At 33.4% G+C, this 21109-nt stretch overlaps 1 protein-coding gene across 8 annotated transcripts in view; it reads left to right on the top strand.

The window, feature by feature from the left end:
* The window catches only part of LOC126975376 (serine proteinase stubble-like), a 62201-nt gene that overhangs the window by 39792 nt on the left and 1300 nt on the right, over positions 1–21109 (top strand). The window contains exons 3-11 of one of the 8 annotated variants that reach the window (XM_050823246.1): positions 952–2149; positions 2189–2298; positions 2338–2754; positions 7335–7661; positions 8210–8296; positions 12214–12391; positions 16249–16401; positions 17981–18096; positions 19723–19878. In XM_050823246.1, coding sequence (XP_050679203.1) covers positions 952–2149; positions 2189–2298; positions 2338–2754; positions 7335–7661; positions 8210–8296; positions 12214–12391; positions 16249–16401; positions 17981–18096; positions 19723–19878 — 2742 coding nt within the window. Of the gene's footprint in view, positions 1–951; positions 2755–7334; positions 7662–8209; positions 8297–12213; positions 12392–16248; positions 16402–17980; positions 18097–19722; positions 19879–21109 lie in introns of all 8 variants that reach the window. The other 7 variants (XM_050823242.1, XM_050823247.1, XM_050823245.1 and 4 more) reach the window with 7 other exon arrangements.

Genomic DNA, 21109 nt, shown 5'->3' with positions numbered 1-21109 from the left:
ATGTACGGTGGCTGTATTGCCAACGGGCCATTGACCTTAAAACCCAGTATACTTCTAATACTAATAAAGATAATTAATGCTTAAGAATTACTTAAAAATTGAGAGTAGTGGCAGGCTACCTTCCGCAAATTGACGTTAACTCGTTAATAATAATTATTTTATTAATAATAGTTAAATTATTAACGCCCATGCAAGTCTAGTGCGAGTTAGTTAATTTTACACAATGCTTTGGATAGTTTCGTAGTTTGCAAGCATAGTTATGATTTGGTTCGAAGGGCGCTCTGCCTAGTGAAACTACTGGGCTATTTGGTTTAAACTCCTTGTGTCTCAAAGTGCCAAACGCTATTGTGATGAGAATTTCGAATTCTATCCAGAATCCTGAGCGGCACTGTATTGCAGTGGGCAGAGCGTATCACCATCAGGTGTTCGTCTTATTCGTTTCGTCAGTTTTTCCTCAAAAATAAACATTTATATTTGTGCCATTTAAAGTTTAACTGACTTTTAATTAATAAGATGCTATATTTATTATTAAGTCGATATTAAATAAATAAAAAAGTTTTACAGGGCTTGGGAATGGAGCGACCGCCCTCAGGCTATTAAATAATAAGTTTAATTGTACAGTGTTACTTTGTTACATTGTAAATGTTACTTTAATTGTAAAACATATTTTTGATGAAAAAAAAAGCTCGCTGAGTTTGTTTCGCCCATTCTTCTCAGGCCTGAGGCATTCATTTTGGAATGGGTGGTAGTTTTTTTTGACTCTCAATAAGTGATTTCACATCCTATTTTGAATAAAAATATTTGAATTTGAATTCAATATACAGAATATTTGATTGTTTTTATGTTCATTACTCAATAACATTTCTTGGCTGAACTAAAAGCTTTTGTTACTTTTTATGTAGAAATATTTAAAATTTATAAAATGTAACTAAAAAATGTTGTTTGTTTCAGGTCCTGTTCCATTAGCGAGAAATATAAGACACTTACCTTGCGTATCCAGACGGAGTGGCGAAGAGGGACTATGTATGTTTGCGATAGACTGCCTAAAGGCGAATGGATCTCATCTAGGAACATGTATCGACAGATTTTACTTCGGCTCCTGCTGTCAGATACCAGACAAAACTATCCTTCCACAGATTATAAGCAACAATATAGATGATAACTCCATAGATAGTTCGAATTTCGTTCATCCACAGACTGATGACAAGATACCTGATGTACCGAATATTAATAAGAATGAACTTAAACCTGAACGTCAAACGACAACACCAAGAAGCACTGAAAATCCAACCATAACTTCAAGAAGTACTGAAAGTTCAGCAACAGATTCTAAAAGTACTGAAAGCTTAATTGAAGTTTCAAGTAGTACAGAAAGTGCAGCTGTAAACAGTACTGAAAGTGCTCAAGACAACACGGAACCGAATGAAATAAGTAAGTTTGATACAACAATCATAGATAATAAAATAGATGAAGCAACCAATCTTGTAACAAAAGAAACCACAGAATTTGCTAAAACCACAGAAATACCGATTAAACTATCAACATTTCAAACAGTATCTGGAGACACAAGCAATTTGATTTTTGACAAACATGAGACAACGATTAGACCAGACAAATTGGAAACAACCACATCAACAGAGAGACCTAAGCCAACAAGGAAACCAGTAAAGCCAACCTATAAGCCCAGGCCTACGTATAGACCAACAAACTTCACGAGACCACAATACACAGGAACTGGTAAACCAAGACCAACAAAGCCAATCACATCATTTAATGCTACACGAAAACCTCCATACAGATTACCACCAAAACGACCCTCAACAAAAAGGCCAGTGCCAATTCCACCAAGACTTAATATTACAATTTTACCTCAAATTACAAGCAAACCAGTATTTACACGACCGTCAGTACCTATTATTACTTTTATTAATTCTACTGTTTCAAAGACTGAAGAGGACAAAGTAAGTAGTCTGTCTTTTTCTACTGAAGCTATAGTTTCAACTGTTGCGTTAACAACTGCCGCTTCTACTACTACAACCTCAACAACACCAATACCAACAACAAAACCTCCTAAGACTACAATATCGACAACTACTACAACAACAACGACGTCAACAACAACACCGCAACCTACAACAACAACAACAACGACGACGACAACTACATCAACAACACCACAACCTACAACAACAAAAACAACTACATCAACAACACCACAACCTACAACAACAAAAACAACTACATCAACAACACCACAACCTACAACAACAAAAACAACTACATCAACAACACCACAACCTACAACAATAAAAACAACTACAACAACAACACCACAACCTACAACGACAACTACAACACATGCACCAGCCACCACTTTATCTACAACAGTTGCATCAACAGAACTAACTGAGATTGAAGAAGCAGAAATTGAATTGACTGAGAAAGTTACTCAAAATATAAAATTACCAGAATCAACATTAATTGAATTTGTGGGGGAAACAACAAAAGCAACAATAACACTAGATGTAACTGAAAACATAAATGAAACGACATTGGATGACACCAAAAATGAAATCGAGATCACAACAGAATATCCTCCATTTGTAACTTGGTCGAACACTGTTGATACAGTAACTAAAACACCTGAGGCAACGAAACTTCCAGAAATAACAACAACGGAAGCGGTTAAACCGCCAGAAACAACAACGACAGAAGCAACAAAGACTCCAGAAGCAACGACAACTCTAAAAGAAGGTGAGTTATATTTTATTAACTTACTATTTTGTAAATTCGACATTTCCAATGCTTCAAAAGATAAAAATTACTTCCACCAGCGCCATGTCTATTGGAGTGGTGATGTTGATGATGATCTGTGTAAAGGTTCTCGAGTTTTAGGTAAACATATATACACATATAAATTATTTTTAAAATATATAGATAATAATTGGACAACTTCATATTAATAAAACTATACAGGCGTTGCAATAAATAAATTATAGGCAACTTAAGCGTCAGTTCATCTTATTGGCGATCCGAGATTCGTATTTTAATCCACTTCATGCTTATTACATTATAATAACCGGCATAATACTGAACAATCCATCTAGGGACGAATTAGCGTTTTAAATACTAAGTATATTGATTTGGAGTAGAGAAGAGAAAAAGATTATGATTGAAATATTAGAAATTTGCAGATTCATGATTGATTGACGAATGACAGAAAAATCTGCTCTTGAAAATAATAATTAATTAGAATTCAATTTTTATAGAAAACGGCCATAACATGATATATTATGTTTGAAGTAAAATTTTGTGGTAGTGATGTGACGAAATTGAAAATCTGATGCTTTAGTTTATAGCTTAGAAAATGCGATATTTCTAGGCTGACAGTGTACCCGAAAGCAATATTATATGTATAGATGAGTCACTAACGGGATACACCTGTGACCTACTGATCGAAAACCACACTACTTAACTTACCGTTCATAAAATTCTAGAGAGCTCCTTTATCAAAATAATATGTTTACTTAACATAACGTTACGGTAAAACCTTACCTAAGAACAGAGGTTATTGACCTGACATCTTTTTTTATTTGATTATTCATCACCTGTCTAATTTCTATATTTGTCTTCAAATTACAATAAATCGTCCTAGTTGGCAAATAATCGACGATATGTAATTGTAGTGTTCATAAAACTTTTCTAAACTGATCAAATAAATATTTATATAAATATTAGATTAAGTTCAGAGCAAATTGTGTTCCGAAATTCGAAAGAATTGCTTAAACATGTTTGTGTGGTAAATTTAGCTAAACGTGAAACAAATTATTGAAGTGAGCCTTTCGTGTGTCTTTAGCTGCTTTAGGAACTTTTCAGTAGGGGAAAATTTTAGTTCGCGTCATCGACATGCTCATGACTGGTGCACGCGATAACTAAATAATTAAAAAATTAATAGAAATATATAAAAGTAAAATAAAGATTCTCGTGAGTTCGCTTCACCGAAATGCTTATAGCAGTATATCGGTTACTATACAGCTGACGTATTGTGCAACATTACTGCTGTGTACGAGTATATGTTATAAGTGAAGTTTTATGGATTTAGTGAAAAGTTCAATGTGCATTAATAATAACTTTTAAAAATAAAATGAAATTAATAATTTAATTGTTTTTAAGCCTTATGAAATTTTAATTATCTAAATTTTCACTTCTATCGGCATTATATTCCACTGTTCTTTTTTATATATAACATAAATTACTTTCTTAAAATATCTACTTGTAAATGGAATAAGGCTATTACTGCCATGAATGAATATTCTTATAATAAATTTATTCAAAAAAGAGGTTTTTCTCTGGTCATAGGCGTATCTTTTTGAATGGTTCAAACTAAAAAGAATTGATACAGTCCTCAATACATTTTATTATAGTTTACTAGTAGCATGCTTGTTATACAACACAAGTTTCATCTCATTAATACCTTAACATTAAAATAAAATATAAACACAAAAAAGGAAAATACATTTCTAACTTATCATAATTTGATTCACAATCGTCTGATCAAGTGAAAGTCGGTAAATATAAGTATTTTAGTTTGGGTGTGAAGGATTCCTGTTAGCAAAGGTATTGACCTGGCTTCTTCTACTACCTCCAACCATTTCATACAAGACCGTTTATTCTTGCTACTGTTGACTTGCCCTCTTTTCAGTACATGACCGATCTAATCAAGAAAGTTCCACCGAAGTTGTCCTTTCCCAACGATTTCACTTACAACCACGTGTTCTCTTCTCGTCTCTCATCTTCTTTTATTTATACTCGTGTATAATTCCCAAACGACCTAAATATTGCCTTTTAAAATTTAAAATTTATGCAAATTTTAAATCTCCGACACAAATATGAATCAATTTTGCAGTCATTAACATTTTCTCTTTTTAATATACACGACGTGTTACGAAGCGATTTTATATCAAATAGGACATCAGCGTGTATGACTCAACCGTAAAATACAATAATTAATTGATCAGGTGTCAACAACGTATCGTAGTTAACTGTTTATGAATTTAGAAAGTTCTAATAGATTTTGACAAGATAAATGATTGGTTATAATTGACAAAAAATCAAGTTGAAGAAAGGTATGAAACGTAAATATAATATGACGCATCACATCCAAATATTTCAATACCTATAGCATCCCTAAGTTTCTTACCAGTTCGTTTTTATGGAATGTAGAAAAAGAACAAGCATTTCTCCTAATGTTAATTGGTATCACAGCTTGGCTGTTAATGTTAGTTGGCATAAAACGACCAATAGAGTAGCGTAAGTGATACGACTCCTATTAGATTGCCCTGCGTTTGTCACCCTGATATTAATAAAAAAACGAGGCAGTCATAAAGAGTAAGGGCTGAAGTAAAACCTCAAAAACAATGGAAACATATTAATCTACCCTATTTCTCGCGAGTTGTTTACATTGAAAAAAGAATTCTCTAGTAATAAAATAAATAAAAAATAACCGTTTAATGACAAGATCTCATCTATCCATAGTTATGTTCATTATAGTTATATTATTAGTTAATGTCCAATGCTGTCGAAAGGTTATTGAAATGTAAGTAAGCGTAAGAGTATAGATTTGTCTACCTCTAGTAAGTTAAACTAAGGATAGAAAGGTTATTGAAAACGGCCGTTAGATCGTGAGGACACACGGTTAAATTAAAAGCAATCGATGAGGAGAATCAATGTGGTACAAGTATTATTAATAAGTTTTTTAAAGCACGCTTTTCCAGATCAGCTACTTTGTCTTTTTAGGCATCCTGCTAATCATTTTATTCGATTCTTTTATTGGCACAAATTTTGCGAGCATCTCAACAAAACACATCAATGGATGTTAGCCGTTAATATTACCCTTTACTGTTTTGTCTACTAATGCATTGCACAATGCACGTTGTATAGTCATTATTGTTGTTGTAATTATTATAATGACACAGTAACAGTTGTTTTATCTCTAACAACATAACCGCTCCAAGAGCAACTTAATTAAAACGTTTTTATAACAGACTGGTAGGCTTTACCCGCGACTCTGTCCGTATATTCATCTTAAGGATTGAATTGATATTAGCTAGCAATATGGAATGTTTATAAGTTTTGTTTTCCTATAAAATAATAAAGCCTTAGTATTTCCTTGTAATATGAGATATATGTATATCGTAATAGTTGCATCGAAATGCACGTTATCGGGTACAGACGATTTGGAGATTAGCCGGAAAAGATAAAATCAAATTCAAATATAAAATTAGATTTAAAATCACTTACTCAGGGCCGGATTTAAACTTAATGCCGCCCCTGGGTACCGAAAAAAATCCGCCCCAATACTGGAATTTTACTTAAAGTAAAAATATAAAATACTAATTAAATTTCTTTAATTCTCCAAAATAAAAAAAAAACGATTATTATTTTAAATTTCCAAGGAAATAAATTCATTAAATCTTTTTTATTATTATTTTGACTAAACGTGCCAAAATTATACAAATAATGGAAAAATTGAATTTCTTAAATTATCAATAAAACCAAAAATCATTAATTAACAGAATTAATTAATTATATTGATAAGACAATCTCGATAAGACTAAAAATTTTTTCTCACTTTCTAAAATTTGCCGCCCTAAAAAATTTGCCGCCCTGGGCACTTGCTCCAACTGCCCCTAGTGTAAAGCCAGTGTTTGACATTAGTGTTGTTAGATAGAGAGTCTTTAATACACCCTCTAATAATATACTTACAGTACTATTGCATGGAGAATGTCAGAAGCGGGTACATTAATAATTACAGTATATTAGAATCACGGTCATTTTGTTGTAACGTATATTCGACTTCATGTAGCCTTAGCAAGCGACAAAGAAACAGAGTTGACGAAATTTCCACACGCAATCACCACCAAGCATCTGCATTAGAGCCAATATATAACCTACTTACTAAGAATTAACACATACTAACACCCACACACACACACACACACACACACACACACACACACACACACACACACACACACACACACACACACACAAACAACACGCACAACACATACACATTCATTTAATTTTGATTTATTATTATTATGTTCCATTTGCCATTGTCATTTGTTGAGGAATTACTGACCCCGAAGATACAGTTTTAACTAGTTTCGGGGTCAGAGGTGTTTTTAAATTTTATTACAATTATCGATAAAAACTGTAAATATTTAACTAGTATGATATAGTAAATATTGTAAATTTTGTAATTTACATATTTATTTGCAGTAAAGTAACAGATACACTACATAAATATTAATATAAAACAATAATTTCAGAATTATGGTCTCCAATAACGCCTCCAGAAGGCTGGGTTCTAATATCAACAATTCCACCTAAGCCCGAAACAACAACCGAATCTATACCAGAACCGCAAGCCGAAACCACAATCCCGCAGCTAACGCCATCTCCAACAACCGAAACAACAACAACAACATCAAAGCCACCCGAACAAACAACATCAACAACAGAAACAACAAAGCCATCAACAGAACAAATTGTTGAGTTCACGGTTAATGTCACGCTTTCTCCTACCGTACCAACAACAACTACTTCCATTGGTTTGACGTCAGAAGGTTCTAATGGAACAACGGGACTAACTGAAGGTTAGTATTTAAGAAAGAAATTTATTTATTTTTTAAATTAGACCTAAAATCGTAATGTGAATATAGTATATAGAATAGTGGTGATTATTATTTCATTACAACTTAAATTACAAGAATTCAGAAGAGATTGAAGCTGAAAGCTTGCTTCAGAAGGAATCCGAACAAATGAGGTTGAATTACTTTTTATTTTGAACATTCTACAATATTACTGAAAACATATAAAAGTAATCTAAGCACTTCGGTAACGTAATTTTCAAGTTTTTTGTTATTTAGATCCGTTGCACTGTTTTGAAACTTTGTATTTGTTCAAAGTGATCTCAAATATGCTTATTCAGTAACACTACGCATTGTTATTTGTAACATTGGCGAAATGGCAAGAGGGGATCACTTGCGTTACGCTATTTTGTCTTTGATTCCATAAAACAAACTAAAAAAATTATTTACTAACAAAAATATAGATATATGAAATCTAAGACTGAATTAAGATAGCAGTGCTGGTTAGGTTAATTTTATAGTTCTTTTTATTTAATGAAATGTTAAACTTTCAGAACAGAGTAGCGACAACAAGACTGATGCAACAACACCAGCGACAACAACAACGACAGAATCATACAACATGTCAAACTACAAGGAAGGTAGGTGTTTTAATAGTCTAAATCATATTACTTTAATTGTAAAAGTAAAATTTTTGATTAATTACTGCCCTGTGCTTCCCCAGGGCATAAGAATAGGGAAGTCCCAGTCCCAAGAGTATCGTAAGACGCATTTACCCGTGGAGGCTTCTTTGCACAGGATTAGATTAGCTAGATTATGGGTACCACAACGGCGCCTTTTTCTGCCGTGAAGTAAAAAAGTGTAAGCATTATTGTGTTTCGGTCTGAAGGGCGCCGTAGCTAGTGAGATTACTGGCTAAATGAGACTTAACATCTTACGTCTGAAGGTGACGAGCGCAATTGTGGTTCCGCACAGAATTTTTGGGTTTTTGGCGTATCAATTACCATCAGCTGAACGTCTTGCTCGTCTCGTCCCTTATTGTTATTAAAAGGACCATAAAAATGAAACCAAAGGTTATGCTCAGCTTACACTCAGCTTAGTTTTACCGCCACCCAGCCTTACCGCATTAGTCGAGTAAATCATGACTTGAATTATTTCCGCAAGTACCTAACCGCACTAGTTATTATTGTGGCTTTAACAAACGGACTATTACATTGATAATGTGGCCAAACAAGGCCATGTCTCCTCAGAGAGCCATACCTTAAGGCTTACAACAACAGAAGGCTTACTATAGTATGCCATAGCATAGTAAATTACATAGATGATAATAATGTATGGATCTTGACTGGTTCTATGGAGGCCAACTAAAATTATATTGTGTTATATTAAGTAGCCTAAGCAATTATTTTGTTGAATGATTTAAAAAGATTTGCGTGGAGTTTCTTATCAGTTCTTCTCCCCATGTCAAAGCCGCTGAAACGAGCTGATGTATTAAGATGACGTTTAACAAGTGTTGTTGCAAAAATAATCCCTGTGATAAAAATATATATGCCTTATTGTGGTTGATGATGTGGTTGGTGATGGTATGTGATAGAGATCGCCCATATTAAATGATTAGAGAAAAGTGAATTTAAAAGGGTAGTCCTTCAAATTATATTTTTAGGAAATGCCAATTTTGTTTTTAAAATTATTTTGTAACATATACGGAGAGATGACGCATAGATTAGGGTTAGGTTTTTTGCCATTTGGCTACTGAACCCTAAAAATGATACGATTTTCATGGTAGTCGGATTTGCAAAGTAAGTCGTAAAAAATAGGTTGAACGAAAAAGTTTCTTATGGACAGTGCCTTAACGATATGTTTTGTATTGGAACATCAACAAATATGATTACATGGTGATTTTCGAAGGTGGCGCGTCGCGGGTAATAGATACTTGAAAAAAAAAAAAATATTAGTACCCATGTTATCGTCTAGAGTTTATCAAGTTAGTTTGTATGTAATGAGTACCGCAAAGTAAAGGAATGATAATCCGCATATAACATGTAAATAATTTTTAAAAAAGGTGTGATATTTATAAGTTAAACACTGAGAATTGTAATAAATATTAAGAACAGTTTTTCGGACTAAGTGAAGTGATAAATAAATATGTGGCTTAGTGTGGGAGGCTTACAATGATTTTGTTTGGAATTAAAAATTTATAATGTTAGTAAATTTTATTGGAAAGAGTTTATTCTTTCAACTTAGATTTAGAGTTAATGAGAACTATCAACGATTCCCGCCACGAAATTTAATTATGTGCAATTTTTGTTAAAGTCCGAATTGAAATTGAATTTTTAATAAACTTTTTTATGCACCACAACACTTCATAAATGTGCCAGTAATATTCTCAAATGATTAACTCTTTGTATACGTTGTTACTTAATTACGAACAGTTGCCGACAAGATTATTTTATAATCTCCATTTAATTGATTTTAACATAAAGATGTAAGGTAGCTAGCGATCTCTTACAACGACCTCGGTCAAAGCCCTAGTCTGAAACTGCCTCGTAAGATAAATATATAGTATGCTGCTAGTCGGTAGCTTAACAGGCAAATTGTGAAATGCCTAAGATTATCGGCGATTATATGAAAAATCTTTTGTAAGACTTTCTCGTTAGCATTTCAGTGTATAATATCAACGAAAATGTAAATGTTCATGTGTATTTGTAGTGTTTGTTCCAAATAAAGATATACTTACTTACTTACTTACGAATAATTTCTTCTAAAATACTCAATCCGTTATATATATATTATTAATAATTGAATTAGATAGTCTATTTAGGTACGTAGCTTGTTGATTATTAGTATTATTAGTAAATTGTTTATTATATAAACAGTGATTACCATGAGTTATTTTTAAAGGAGAGTGTCCGGTAAGATTTTTAAGCAGTTGTTCCTGTTTAATCTGCCAGTTTGAAAGCTTCTTTGAAGTATCAGGAACAGCATTTCTAAATATAAAGCAACAATTAAAATATTATTGGTAAGAACATAAATTAACCTGAGACGTTAGTGTAAATTTTAAAGTTTTAATAATTCTTAAATGCTATATATGACATACAATATAATAAAAGAATGAAAGAAATGAAGCAGTTCAAATTTAAAATTATATAGCTTTAAGTTACTTATTAACATTTGAGTAATCTTTTGAAAACTCAAAACTTTGCTAAATAATAGTTCATCAAGTTTACTAGTATAGAAATACATTATTGGTTGAACATGAAAAGATCGCATATTTCTAATAAAACTTATACTTAATGTAAAAAAAAGCAGAGAAACGTTTCAAATGCACTCACTAAACTCGCTCACGAAGGGGTAAAAAAACCTGAGAAATGTGTAAAAAAAAAAGCAATTGTCCCATTAAAACATTTGCCATTGCAGGTTTTGTACAGTAAAATTCTGGTTATTCAAAATCTTATTTAATTTCAAATTGTTTTCATTACGGTTTTTCATTTGTATGGCAGCCGTTTATGAGATTACCTTGGTTTTTATTATTTGTTTTTATAGCTGCAGTAGTAATACACATTGTCAACTACTCTCTACTTAAACCCTACCACATTAAAAATTAAATGAAATTTTATCTATGACAAATGAATGTCATATTGTTAATATGACCATGCCTTTGAATAGAAAAAAAGTCTCTGTAGACACATAATGGTCTGCCTTTTTCCGCTCTTGTACACTAACATAAGCATTACGAACAATGAGTTGTCTCTGTACACCTCGCGTCAATACAGCCAAGGGGCAAGGACGCCTTTTGCGGGCTTTTTATTTATTTTTATCTTTTTAATGTAAAGGGCAATGGACATGTTTCTAAAGTGCAGTCTGGCTAGCTTTTTATAGTCTGTGATAGACAGTTGTAAACGTAGACTTATTTATTTTTAAAGCTATCGTGCGAAGAATTTGAATAAAAGTGTTTTAAATATTTAATAACAAGTTCTATATTTTATTTATCAGTTTATTGAATAGTGTTCTTGAAATTTCACAAGAATGCGATAAAGTTATTTTTCCTCATGACATTTGTGTGTATATTCCATAAAATATTTGATTTCGCCTTCGCATTAATCTTCTTAACAGTTTTTATATGTTTATACAAGTTAAACTTTTAATTTATAGCTAAAGCTAACAGTAAAAGTGTAGATGTTTTCGTGTATAATGTGATATATAAGGAAGTAAATAAAAACCTGTTATTTGGACAAGTGCATTTAAGTGTTACGTATTTCGGGCAATGGCCTACCGAAAATGGCCATCGCCTTATCCGTGACTTTGCAATGATTAATGTTGAAGATTAAACATTATTATTCTGTGGCTAGCGTTTGTCAAGTGACAGTACCATTGTGATTTAAAACTGAGCTGTTCATATTGTAATTTCGATTTTTAAATGTTAAAATGAAGCGGGAATCAAAATTAGTGTTTTAAAAAATCTGTCATAACAACTGTCAGATTTGGCGCCAATTTCTGGCTCGTAGCGTTGTATTTTAGCCGATAATGATAATTAACTCGACTTTGTTGGTATTGGCAGTGTGTGGTCGTCGGATGTGGCCCCAGGGTCGTATTGTTGGTGGTGCTAAGTCAGGGTTTGGACAGTGGCCGTGGCAGATATCGTTGAGGCAGTACCGGACATCCACATATCTTCACAAGTGTGGCGCGGCCTTGCTGAATGAAAACTGGGCAATCACGGCAGCTCATTGCGTAGAACAGTAAGTTTAAAAAATATAATATTATTACTAAAGTTCAAATCAAATCTTGAGTACTTACTTTTTCTTTATTGTTGTTCTTAATATGAACATGAATTGCTGTGTATTATATATATTATTTAAATAATAAATATTTATTAATAATTATTGAAATAATATTAAATACATATTTTAATATTTATGATTATATACATTGATATAATGATTGCTCTGCAAAAGAGAGCTGTTCGTGCTATATATCAGCTTGGTTATAGACAGTCTCTCAAAGAAAAATTTAAAGAAATAAATATTATGACTGTTCATTGTCAGTACATTTATGAAAATTTAATATACGTTCACAAAAATTGTCACCTTTTTGCTCTTAATAGTGATTTTCATTATTATAACACTAGAAATAAGGGATTGCTTGTAACTAATTCTAGTAGGCTTCATAAGATACATAATAGCTTTAAGGGTAAATGTATAAACTTCTATAATAAAGTCCCAGCCACTGTTCAGGCATTATCTATAAATAAATTTAAATGTTTTGTAAAAAAATGGCTCTATCGTAAATCCGCTGAATATCTAAATGATCGGACAGCCTGGGACTAGATTGTGATTATTTTATAGCGATAGAAATCACTGTACAATATTGTATATTTTTATTGAAAAGAGCGCAAAAAAAGAATGCTGGGAGAGTTTCTTGCGCCGCTTCTTTTCTCTCAGAACTAGTAGTTATTAGAAATGATATCAAAAATAATTCTAAAGGAATCAATTTTGAGAAAATAAATGCCTTTTATGCCTTTTATGAATGGTGCATTACCTTGTAATTAGAGTGGTATCATCATCATCTCATAATCGTGGACTAAAGATCTATCAACTACAATATTTTTTACCTCCTAAGTCGTGCTACGGGATACTAAGTACAACCCACAAAAGAAACCAACTCAATACTGCTTCTTTGTATTATTTTATTTATCTCCTGATAAATTCTTATACCGTTTAATAATTGTTGAAGAATTGAATGATTGAATATTTTACCGGTTTCTTTATTGTTATTCTAAAAACATTTTATGACACGGTTTTCATCACGCCTACTAATAAAATCGGTATACTTGTTATTATGTATATAGAAAAATGTAGAACAACGGGCGCAGAGAGAGAGAGATCATATTGACAATGCCGCTTTACATTAGGTGGACTATCTTCTCATTCCTTATCTATTTATCTATATAGACGACCCCTATAGCGCATTGGTTAGGACCCTGCCTACTGAACTAGACTTCCCGGGTTCGAATCCCGGTTAGTGCAATCATTTATATAATGAATATGAATGTTTGTTTCCAAGTCATCGATGTTTATAAGTATTTATGTATGTTTATGTAAGTATATTGTATTAAATGTATCGTTGTCGGGTATCCATAGTACCTACAGGCTATGCCTAGTTTGGGTCAAGATAAGTATAATTTGTGTAAGAGTGTGTCTATATTCTTTATTATTTATTTATCACTTCCTGTGCTTGCTCAGAAGTAGTGGCGTAACTATGCAGCTTTTTCGCACAGGATAATGTCGAGACCCAGCGCCCATACCACGTTCCTCCGCCACAATATGACAGCGGTCTTGATATATATTTTACCCCAGGAAGTTCAGAACTGGAACTTTCTGGGGTAAAATATAGTCTCGCTTGGATCTCCTCTCATTTTCTGGGGAGAGCACACTACAGCATATCGCCGCGGACAAACAAGGCAACGCTATGTTACCCCGTTCAATGTGGACTAAATAATTGTATATACATACAACATAAAAAATATTATTAATATACAAAATACTATCTTCGCGCCTCAATAAGGCTACTGGAAACCCAAGCGCTGCCAAATAGCGGTCAACGGATCAGTCTAGCTATCCAACGCGGATATGCTGCCAGTATTCTTGGTACGCTTCCACATAATGATAGTTTTAATTGTGTAGTCATAGTCTTATAAATATAGTTGTAAGATTTGTTTTGTTTGAATCAAATATTAATACTTCAAACATAATATTATAAAAGGTTTTTACCGCCCCATGTTATCTCAATTTCGTAAATCGAGCTAGTTACAAATTAGAAAACAAATTATTACTCCTACCCACCCAAATATTCAAATGCCACTAAACACAAAACAGAATTAATATATTTTTTATCTCACAACAGGAAATCATAATTATAGTATAATTTGATATCACTTTTTGCATCATGATACAAAGATATGAAGATATACACAAGGTAAATGACTTATCCTTACCTGGAGGTTAGGCGTGTGTCGGCTTTTAATGAGTAGATTAGAATGATTGTGTAATAAACAATGCAGGAAATATTATATTATGATCTTCACAGCTTACCAGTTAGAAGTTTATTTATCGTGAGCTGGATAATGTTATTTTTTTTAATGAGAATACCGTAATACGGGACGAGACCAGTAGTACGTTTTGCTGATGGTAATTGATGCGCCCTGCCTATGACACTGCAGTGCCGCTCAGGATTCTTGAAAAGCCCAAAAAATTTGAGGGGCACTACAATTGCGCCGTTGTGGTACCCATAATCTAGCCGGCATCCTGTGCAAAGGAGTCTCCCACTGGTGAGGATCAACCCCTCTTGAGGGTGATTATATTGATATGGTAGAGGAAGGCAGATGAGTGTTAAGTGATCACTGCCGCCCTTATTCTCTTGCAAGTCCTGAGGAATCGTTGTAGAATAAAAGAATCGTCTTCTCTTTTAGCTTTTTATTTACTTCTTTCTAAATAATACTTTTATACTTTATTTTACTTTATATTAAATATTAGGCCGAAGGCCGAGCGTTCTTACTTCAAATCATGGCGTGTCTCGCATCTCGTTTGTTTTCCATTCGTGTCATTTAAGTTTTAAATTTTAAATAAATTCTTATTCCAACGTTACGGCCAACCATACAACAATGAGTTCTCTTTGTTACAATACCAATGTCCCATCGTCCTGGAAACAAGGCAGCTTATTCCATTCTTAGGTAGGAGATGATTTCTCACTATCAAGATGCCTTTCGAATTGTGAAAGATATCATGTTGCCGCGATACAATTTATAAACCAATTAGTGGTGCTGTAGTCTGGATGGGCAGTACTTAGTCTGATAACGTTTAGTTCATAAACCTGGACGCGCAGGTTTGCATGTGCATCATCTTTTACATTTTAGTACAAATTAAAAGATAGGTATTGATAGCAGATAAATCGGCATCGGTAGGAATGCCGTTAGATGTGAAAACTTAAAACATGAGATCATTTTACGATCAAACCATCTGATTGTAAAATGCCTGTGTCAATTTTCCTGATACTTCCTTTCACATTTGATGTATGATGCATGTATGTATGTATGTATGTATACATTGGCCTATTAACCAGGCAATCTAGTCATAACTTCAAGTAATGTAGGAAACAAGATTGATTTTGAATGTTATTTCTTAATACTTATCATATTTTCATAAAAAAAACATGTTTAATATTATTTGACGAAACTAAAGGCAAAGGCACGTACACCATAAAGCCGTGTCAATAGAAACTGACTAGTCAATGACCGCGTGTGTCATTTGGTGACATAATGTTTTCTGACTGATTTCAAACTCAACAAGAAACTCAACCTTTAGCGGTTAAACTTTTTATAAGAAAAATTATCAAATGGTGAATTTAACAAACTAAATTAATTAAATACTACAAAATTAATTAAATACACACCTAATTAATTGATTATTATATTCAGTATTGACATTCCAAATGATTTTTTTTGTTTCGACAAGTTTTTTGTAGCCTCGTTTGAATATAATTTTTAAAATGTAATAATAATAACTCCTTATAAAACTAAAACATCAAATATGGTTTCCAGTGTTCCACCTTCAGAGCTGCTGGTTCGTCTCGGTGAGCATGACTTGGCCAACGAGGAGGAGCCTTATGGGTTTGCAGAGCGCCGTGTTCAGATCATCGCCAGTCATCCGCACTTCGACCCAGCTACCTTTGAATATGACTTGGCTTTACTCAGGTAAGTAATAAAAAATTGACCAAATACAAAGATCCCGAGATACATGTAGAATCTACTTGTAGACGATGTATGTACTTGTTGAATTTATCCCGTATGTGAAATCGTTGACCTGCAAAGGAAACTTAACGTTGGGGTATATACAGAATGAAAATGTATTTTTCACACAAAAATCTAATGCAGGTAGATACGATTTTGATAGTTTGCTTTCAAATTATCTAAGAAATTGTGTAAAAATTAATATATTAGAATCATTGTTTAGTTCTTCCTTATTCAATCTATATCTCTAAACTACGTAATAATAAAAACAAACTTAAAAAGCTTTTAAGTTTTAAATACTTAGGGTGTAGTGTATTTACAATAATCATTACAGCAAGATCTCAAGTTAAACTTAAACAGCTGTTTTGCTCATCGATTTTAATTCCCTTTTATGGGAATTTATCTAAAGAAGGTCGTTTGACGTACCGTCGGCGTCGCTATTTAAAAAAAAATGCCCGCGGTCGCATGGCACGAGGAATATAATGCGAGGCAAACTGTCGCCTTTCGATTTTAAAATATTCAAGTTCATTGAATCAATTACCTAGGTATCCAATTCTACAGCACGTTCAAAAGTGCCCAAAATGAAGACTAAATTTTGACAAAATGAATGTACTTATTTTATTCGTTCTTTGTATATCGCATATAAATTATGATAATAAAATATGAATACATTATTGCATATAATAAGCTCCATACTGTATGTCATGGGCTATATTGAAAAAAAATGAATCGGAACAGAGCCTTTTATTTATTTATTTATTTAATAAGTACAACCACATTACACATATTCTCCTTACCAACTAGTTTTATATATTACAGGGTATTGTGTCTGATATGTATAACAATTACGGTGTACATAACTTTGCCAAATAACTATGAAATACTAATAATACTAAATAATTTTATATAATTAATAACAATAATATTACTAAATTTTGAAATGCTCCCAAATCTTTTGCTTAAAACTATATAAAGAGTCATGAAACACATCCAATTCGATGCGACCATTTATTAAATTATACTCCTCAAGAATGCGCTTAACCGGAGACTGTAAGCCTAGATTTGATCTACAGGGCGGGGTATAGAAAATTTTGGATAATTTAGCTCTCGGATACTTTATAAGGGGCCTTATAAGGAGCCTTACGTGAATTGTATAAAATTATAAAGATAAAACATTCAGCTCGTTTAGAAAAAACTTTAAGTCATTTTATGACTTACTGACACTATTTCTACATCTTTTTGTAAGCCTCCATATTGCGATTTTCAAAGAACCTTCATCCATCTACAACCAAACAGGAATGCAGTGCTTTGTGGGGTGTTTCGATATATATGTCATATTTCAAGACATGTATACCTTCAATAAAAGCACATAGCACCGGCAACGCTGATGTGATACTGGTGATTTAAGAGAATTTTGCTGGTGATGATCACTTAACATCAGGTGACCCGTTCGCTCGTTTGACTTCCTCATCCATGTAAAATGCCTGTCTAGATGCTGGAAAAACGACAAATGTTAAATGTTAAAAATTTGATTTAATTTCAGGTTTTACGAGCCAGTAACGTTCCAACCCAACATTCTCCCGGTCTGTGTTCCTGATGATGATGATGACTTCGTGGGTCGAACTGCCCACGTTACTGGCTGGGGAAGACTTTATGATGGTTGGTCACTACTTTTATCTTTTTCATTTATTTGGAAACAAATACTCACACGAAATAGACAATATGAGAAAGAAATAAGGGCAAACGATGTCTCCTGAAACATTTTTACTGTATTCACATTATTTTTAAATTTAATACTACAACTAACAGCAAACAATCAGTAAATTAATAACATCAACTGAAAGTGTAGTATAATATTATCTCATCAAAGATGATTAGATGTATTTTACTTCAATAAATTTACAAGTGACCCTAATAAATATTTAAACAAGGACTAAGGTAATAGAGACGCTTAACCATTTACGTATAATGACCAACTAGACTCCCATTCGCCTATTAAAAGGTCGTCAATAAATGTCCGAGCGGCGTTGTATACGTTTACATTAAGTTATACAAATAACATTGAAACATTCATTCTAAATTACAACTTATTTAGTGTCAGTAGTCTTACCCCCTTATTCATAATGGTCCGCTAACTTAAAACAGCCGCTAAGGAGTGTTTTTTCTCATTCTGACTTAGGTCAATAGAAGAAGACAGAGTGAGAATTAGCAATGCTTTAAGTTAGCAGACTATTATGAATAAGGGGATATTGTATACCTACTCTCATTAAAAACCCAGACGCGAACACAATGGAAGAACATTTTGTTTTAGCAATTGAAATGTAATTATTTAGCAAAATGATAAAAAATTCAAGTTTGTTACACAAATGTGTTAATTTAAAGAGGCTTACCTACGATATACGATATACGATACTCCATTCTTGTAAAGTTTGGATATGCTGTTAATTGGACGAATTTTCACTGAACACTGTTATTGCGTGACATTGTTTTCAAAGCGCGGTCGAAGCGCAACTGAACAAAAACCTAATAGACGCGTAGACAGAGTTTTGCTTCAGACAATTTTTAAGTGCAGCTGTGAGTCTAGTTGTCTATTGTACCTCAATTACAGGGTCTTAGGTATCTTGAAATGCCTGGAGGACACATGTAAAAAAGCCTAACATAGGATTAATTTGTTATGTTTTTAAAGTGATAACCGTCACTTCTAGGATTAATACACAAATAAAATTTGAAAACAGAATTTTATGAACGATCCGGGACTCGAACCCAGATCTCTCGCGTTGCGTGCGAGTGCTCTTATAACTGAGCTAACCGTTCGAGTGACGTATCGTCATAAAATCTTGTATGCTTTGTTCAACTCTCAGGTTGTGGCTTCATCTACAGGATCTACTTTACAGTTGATAACCTGCTCAACCTCAGTATTTGCATATTAGGAAATTGACTTGAGATGTCGCTCTTGCAAATCTAAGCAATTTGTTATGTTTTTAAAGTGATTCTCTAACACAGGTTAGCTCAGTTGGAAGAGTCGTGTGTTCGAGTCCCACATCGTTCATAAAATTTTGTTTTAATATTTTATTTTTCTTATGTTCTAATATAAGATGTGAACATTTGGATATACATATAATATTCTTGAGCTCGCAGCGCGTGTATTGACAGGGCGGGGGCGTGGGTTACGACGGTTTGACGTCAATGTAGATTTTTGAAATATAATAAACTCTTGATTTGTTTTTACGAATCTTCTACTTTACGTTACTCTCCAATTTATAATATGAAATGTATCGTTTCCAGAGGGTCCATTGCCGAGCGTTCTTCAGGAGGTAGAGGTTCCGGTGATCAACAATACGGCGTGCGAGGCGATGTACCAGGCGGCTGGCTACAACGAGCATATCCCCAACATCTTTATATGTGCGGGCTGGAAAAAGGGGGGCTCAGACAGTTGTGAAGGTGTGTTGCCATATTATCTTGTTTATATATATTCTTGGTAATGTTATGTATGTATATAGGCCCATTAGTGAATTTGCTCGAAACTGTCATAACCATGATGTTAACACCGGGAACAGTCATAAACTTATAATGCCTACTACTCGGCTAAGTCGAGTTAGTAATACTTTTATGGGGCGATGTATATGCTTTTAGATCCCAGAAAATGTTCAAAACAAATGTATTAAGAAATTCAAAAGAATTGTTAAAAAAAGGTTGTGTGGTAAAGGTTACTTTAACATAAATGACTTTTTAAATGATACCACTGATTGGAAATGGAGGGACCGCATAATAAATTTTATTGTACGATATTACATTGTAACCATACTTTATGGAAAAAAGAAGCCCGCTGAGTTTCTTGCGCCCGTTCTTCTCAGGTCTAAGGCATATTTTTTCGAATGGTTGTTACTTTATTAACTTTCAATAAGTGGTATTATATCGTGTTTTGAATAAAAATATTTGAATTTATCAACGATCACCTGTCATCTGTTACCTCAGAAGTAAATGCAGTGGTGCCTTCAAAGGCTTGGATTGTTGGCTTGTTATTTCATTGTTTTTCAACTCGCTCATATTATGTTTAAGAACAATAAAGGTTGTCTTGTCCTTGTAACCAGTATTTCAACATCGCAATTCTTAATACTCGGCATTGGCAAAAATGTGGGAAATAGGATGGGTAAAGGCTTCCCCAAAGATTTCCACGACGATTGGTCCTGTGCTGCCCTCATGCAACGTATTCCGGCGATCTTGACCATATCGTCGGTCCATCTTGTGGGGAGCCTACCAACACTGTGTTTTCCGGTACGTGGTCGCCATTCGAGGACTTTACTGTCCCAACGACCATCTGTCCATCGAACTATATGCACGGCCCATTGCCACTTGAGTTTCACAATCATTTAATAAATAATATAAAGTACAAGAATTCGAACTCAATGTGGTAACAGAAGATTAATTTTCCATTTTAGCGAGGAAGTTCCATTTGGTTGACAAATTTCAAAAATGAGATTAGGTCAGAGTGTCTCCCAACCATCCATTGACATGGTTGAATAGTTGCAACAGTAGCTTTTGCTCCAGACTGAGCGAGTTGCGTCAACCGACGTTTTACACACAACATGTCATTCAAATTCCAATTAGAAACACGTCATACTAATTGAAAAGTATTTAACAGATCGTGGTTTTAAATAGATCGTACACCGAT

Source organism: Leptidea sinapis, chromosome 35 (genome assembly GCF_905404315.1).
Source record: "Leptidea sinapis chromosome 35, ilLepSina1.1, whole genome shotgun sequence".
Lineage (NCBI taxonomy): Eukaryota > Metazoa > Arthropoda > Insecta > Lepidoptera > Pieridae > Leptidea > Leptidea sinapis.
This window is presented reverse-complemented; position numbering and strand designations above follow the sequence as displayed.